This window comes from Physcomitrium patens, chromosome 25 (assembly GCF_059467195.1).
Source record: "Physcomitrium patens ecotype Gransden chromosome 25, ASM5946719v1, whole genome shotgun sequence".
Taxonomy (NCBI): Eukaryota; Viridiplantae; Streptophyta; class Bryopsida; order Funariales; family Funariaceae; genus Physcomitrium; species Physcomitrium patens.
Genome location: NC_143434.1, coordinates 8,205,946 through 8,211,611, shown reverse-complemented (window position 1 = coordinate 8,211,611; position 5,666 = coordinate 8,205,946). Strand labels below are relative to the sequence as shown.

General features: G+C 33.6%; 1 protein-coding gene across 3 annotated transcripts; it reads left to right on the top strand.

Annotated features, from left to right (window-relative positions):
* The first annotated feature begins 3,161 nt into the window (after positions 1 to 3,161).
* LOC112277245 (oil body-associated protein 2B) lies at positions 3,162 to 5,400 on the top strand. 3 transcript variants are annotated; one of them, XM_024509361.3, is made up of 6 exons: positions 3,162 to 3,278; positions 3,435 to 3,616; positions 3,891 to 4,026; positions 4,289 to 4,371; positions 4,560 to 4,674; positions 4,800 to 5,400. In XM_024509361.3, the coding sequence occupies exons 2-6, from the start codon at positions 3,485 to 3,487 to the stop codon at positions 5,042 to 5,044; spliced, it is 711 nt and encodes a 236-aa protein (XP_024365129.1). In that variant the 5' UTR covers positions 3,162 to 3,278; positions 3,435 to 3,484; the 3' UTR covers positions 5,045 to 5,400. The 3 variants fall into 3 exon arrangements, with proteins under 3 accessions (XP_024365129.1, XP_024365130.1, XP_090103753.1); XM_024509362.3 differs by having other exon boundaries at positions 3,248 to 3,382; positions 3,570 to 3,627; XM_090247627.1 differs by lacking the exon at positions 3,162 to 3,278 and having other exon boundaries at positions 3,344 to 3,616.
* The last annotated feature ends 266 nt before the right edge of the window (positions 5,401 to 5,666 follow it).

Below are 5,666 nucleotides of genomic sequence, written 5' to 3'. Positions count from 1 at the left end.
TGTATATCAAAAACATCCCTTAATATTTTTAAAAAAATTAAAAAAACTAACATAAAAATATATTATAAATTTTTATTAATTCTATTTTATAAAATAAAAGAAATAAAAAATTTATATGTTGATTAAAAATATACAAATCTTATTTATTTTTATAAAGTTATTTTTTAAAAATATTTTTTTATTCAAAGCTTAGTTGTTTTGATTTCAAACGATTTATTGATTTTAAATTATAGTTGTTTATTTCATATATTCTCATCCTTAGCTTTAAATTTGATCATAATAAAATAAAATAGACAAATCAGCTTTTGAAGAAACATCTTTATTTTGAGATAAATTACCAATAGAACAATTCAACAAATTTCTTTTAATTGATTGTATTTAAGTGTATTGCTATGCATTTTGTGACCATACTTATTGATTTATGTATCTATCATAGACAAGATAGTATGGTAAGTCTCATAGAAGAAATACAAGAAACATACATGTTGTTTTATAATTTTAAGAATTAAGCATAACATAACAAATTTGTAGTTAGAAATAGCAAGGTATTATAATAAATTCAATTGTAGCATTATAGTAGAAACAATGCAAACTAATATGCTGCAAATGCACTAAATTAAGTGATTAAATCATGTTCCACATTCTCATATCTATACAAAATTAACAAAAATATGACATTTAAAACTAGAAAGGTTAATAACGAGCATCAAGTTCCACTTACTCTTTGCTATCTATTTCACATGGTTTGTTTATTAGTTGCCTAGCTTTCAACTATTTGAGTATGGTTTTATGGCTTTGGAGACAAGGTGGACAAGAGCAAATATTGAAAAAATGCAATATGAGTTTTATAAATGATTTTTTTGTATACAACTTCTATTGTCTCATCAAAATCCCCTTACAATAAAAATTACCTCAACATTTGATGTTCTAGAAAGTTGGTCGACAATTAAATGCATGTTTTGTTCTACAACATGATCAAAAATTACATCTATGTCTAAACTAGTAAGCTCTAGCTTGTTATATGTATTGAAAGATAGAAGTTTTACTTTGTAATTATCTAAGGTTTTACTTATCTATTCCTGGACCATAAGATTTATTATGCCATCATCTAATTCCGCTACAAAGAACATATTTCTAATCCTAAGTTTCAATTGAGACATATTTTTGTGTTGATAACATAAAAGCTATATCCAATCTAAGTACAATGCTTAGAAGATCAAAACTCCCTAATAATGATTGAGTAATTTGGATGAGTCTTGCTTGAGCGCCATGTACAATTTTATTTGCTTCTTGGCATGGTCATCCTATATCAATTGCACTGTTATACATCACTATTTTTTTATAGTTAGATTATTTCTAATTTTAATAAAAATATGATATAAGATGCTTGCACCAATCTCTTAAAGATAGTCAGAAATGACTTTTGTAACATTATAGCCTATGAAAGATATATAACTAATGAAGATTTAGAATATTTACTTGCCAAATTAAGTTTATACTTCACCATATTACCAACAAAAGAGAGCTCCATTGATAATCTCTGCCATTCTTATTAGAGATTGTTTACATCCTTCAAGTATTTATAAAGTGCTGAAAAACCCCATGGCTTCTCTTGCACGATTGCTCTATTATTTAGCATGTAATACATCTTTAACAATATCTTGTGGATTGGCATTTCAGCCCTTTGTTAATAATAATTGGTAGATATTTTGTCTAGATTAGATTTGTGGGCATATGTATACCTTGAGAAAGTTATTCTAAAATTTAGTCCTACTACTATTCTTGCTTCAACTAGTATTTATTTAAACATTTTAGATTGCTTTTCTATACCTTCTTGATAAAACTTGATACAAATTCACAACCATCTTTTCTAATCTCTATACCATACTATAAGATCCAATTGGCTGCTAAATTGTGATTTTTGATTGTAGAGACCATGTAATTGCAGTGATCAATTTTCAAAATTTTAAAATGCATATTAAAGCATTTATACAATTACTTTTGATGGAATTAATTTAACATGCAGTACTTCCAATCCAACTTGTCCATTCACTTTCAACATGTTGTCACCGTTAAAACCATAATTTTATATTAGAGTATACCTTATCTCCATCTAATTTTTATAATAAGAATAAAAACTTGATTTGGATATGATTTAAGAGCATCTTAAGATCCTTTCAAATCCCCATATAAATTTTAACATAAAACACAAACTTCACATTTACATGTGCATGCATATATCTACATATTTAGATGATCTATGTATATATGTATCATTTAAACATGATTAAAGTATGTAGTATTGTAGTTATTTGTGATATATATATATATATAGATGGTGATTATATGGAATAGTTTTTTTTTTTTTTACTAAGCTAATGAATCTGCATAAAATTCATTTGAAGATTCAACTTGTATAATAGAAAATAAGATTAATACTTTGCAAGTACAATTATTTATTTATTTATATATTTTTGAAATAAAATTCTTTATAATCATCAAAAAAATTATGTGTATAATTATCAAAAAAATATCAAGATCTTTGGTAAAATAAAAAAAACTATATAAGCAATATATATATATATATATATATATATATATTAATAATTTTAAAACAAAATAATTTGCAACTTCTAAATAGCTTTTGTATTTGAAAATAATAATACTCAACCTTCTTTTTATGAAAATCAAACTTTGATATTATATATATTAGATGTTATTATAATAAAAGATATAAATCAATAATAATTCTTTTTGAAATTTAAGATAGTCATATAAAACTAAAAAAAATAAAAATAAAAATTATATTAACAAATACTAAGAAATCAAAGATCTTTAGATTTCTCTATTGATGCACTAATCAAAGCAAAATTATCTTTGATGATAAAACCACTACAACAACAACAACAACGTGGTAAATACAATACAATGCTAAGTGAATATAGTAGAACTATGGGTGGAAATATCAAACTCGTAAAACTCCACCATGTAAAATTTATCAAATGTTAAGAAAATTAGGGTTTGAAGACAATAACCCCGATTGCCAAAGCTATGACCAAGCACATCAACCGGTCCAGATTTTGCATTGGGAGTGCCACGTGGTCTGAAAGAGCAGACCACCAAGTGGCACATAGCATGTGAAAAGGCCCGCAACGCAACTCAACGTTACCCAATTCTACGCTCCGTTCCGCATCGCCTTGATGATAAGACTTGATTGAACCCTTGGGATTCAAGCCACTGATGCGTCACGGATTTGGTTAACTCAGTTGCTGCGTCCGGTTCGACTCTTGATACAACGCTAACACTGATAGTGTTCCTCGTGGCATTGCTTGTTGTGCAAAAATGTACTCGTTCGTAGTTGGATTGCGAGTTTCTGATTGATGTGAGTACGTCTTGGAAGTTGAGGCTTACTTTGCAAGCGGTTTTTGAAGCAGGCTCTGTCGAATTCCATCCAAGAGATCACTTGCCTCAAGGTTTTTTGGAAATGGTCACCCATGGATGCGGTGCATCCATACCCGACGATGTGCCAGGCGGTGCTAAGACTCTTACTTCGAAAGTTGTGGATGCAGGAGCTGGGATTCTGCAGAAGCTGAAGCCGATTCAAGCGTTTCAGCAAGTGGGCTCCTGGTTTGCTTTTTTGTCTCTTACATGAGTTCGATTCGTTGATACAATTCTTTGAAATTTTCCTACTAATGGCTAGCTTCATGTGTCATAGCAATTGGTTGTGGGAGTCGTGCAACGCTGCTGTATTAGCTAGAAAGCTCTGTTCAAGCTTTGAAAAATGTTGATTCCTAGGACTGTTGCAGAATTTTGATTGGCGTTCATGCACTTGTGCTGATGTTAATTCCTTTTCTAATCACATTCGGGACGGTTGTGGTTACCTCGAGCAGCACATCTGCACATGGGCGATCTTCTCGCAGAACATGAAACGCAAAATCGAGACGCACCACTACGCTGCCCGTCTCAACGACGATTTTTTGCAATGCGCTGTTTACGATTCCGATCAGGCTAATGCTCGTTTGATTGGTAATAATTTCAACTCTTACTTCCCAAAACAACTTAGTATCCACACTATTTTTTCGAAGTTCCCTTCGTTTCCTGTCGTTCGCTTAGGTCCACTCCACTGGATCCAGAGATCAGTTTCGTTGAACAATTCATATTGGTTTGAGGATTCTAGCCTACTAGGGATGTTAGTCAATTTGTTTCTGGCTTGTGTACATTAATTAATTAATGTTTTTACATGACATTCTTCTCGATGAACCGGACATTATTGTTGAATAAAATGCAGGAGTGGAGTACGTCATCTCGGAAAAGGTTTTCAAGACATTCCCACAGGAGGAGAAGCAGCTATGGCACTCTCATGCATTTGAAGTAAGTAGCTTCTTTCCAATTTGAAAAATAGGCATAACAGTATCCATGCCGCTGTTCTCGATGAACCATGATATATAAACCCTCTGGAAACTGAAACTTCTGGTCAACTCGTCGTTAGAAGCAGTGATGTGAAGTAAATTTCATGTACTGTTAGCCAGCAGTTGACACGAGGGCAGCTGTGACAATAGATCAAGGAAGGCCTATGGGTGAATCCAGGCGTGCCGGAAGTGATACAGAAGCAGGAACTCAAGGGTTTGGCAAGCACCTATGGGAAATTCTGGTGCACATGGCAATTCGACCAAGGTAGGCATGGTTTACAAGATTCCTCACCCCAAAACGAAGCTATGATCCAACCATAAGATCAGCATCCTTGAGTGCTGTCTGCTTGGCCAGAGCAGCATGTAACTGACGACGCTGTGTGCAAACAGGTGACGTGCTGCCCATGGGGCCGCCCTCGCTGATGATGTCTCCCCAGAAAGAGGACCCAGGTCGAATCCCCGACCCAAGTATACAGAAGCGAGATGCTTACTATGGCATTTCGACTCCGAATATGTCAAAGTCTCGCGCTGACATCAAAGATCCGGAATCTTTAGACCCCAACGCCGATCGCTGGAGACAAACTGGCAAAGGCTGGCACGTGAAGCTGGTGGACGTGCTCATGGCTCTCGGGTAAGCTTCCCATGCTCACCACCCACCTCTCCAGCGGAGCTCTTTCGATTTACTGCGACGTGAACGAGCAGCTCGACCTCTGCGACACGCTCTGTACAAAACCCACCTCGCAGATAGCGGAGCTTCACGCGCAGCTGTGAGATTGCAAGCGAAGCTGCAATGCCTTACCTTGGCCTTGCGTTCTGGTCTGTGAAGGTAAGGTTCGAAATTAGGGTTTCAGTCCTCATGGCGCAATTCGTCACGTTTGTACAATTTTCCTCTTGTAATTCGGCGATGCACGCTTGATCAGCATTTGTTGCCATGAATTGCAATGAAATGTATGTACGTGTGAAATAAAGGATGGTTTATTTTTTTGTGGAATTGTAACCTTGTGCCACTTTTTTTTTACTTTCAAAATTCCGTATACTTTTGGAAAATCAAATTTTGTGTATTTCGATATAAAACACACCACCTCTTCTACCACTACCTTTCAAAGCTTTGTAATTTTAATTCATCTAGTAATCTTTGAATGCAAAAGTTTTATATTGATTTAAAATAAAACAATTATTAAATTTATTTGTAAACTTGAATATATTAAGGGGAATGTAAAATAGACCTATATTTTTACTGAATAGATTTACCTTTGA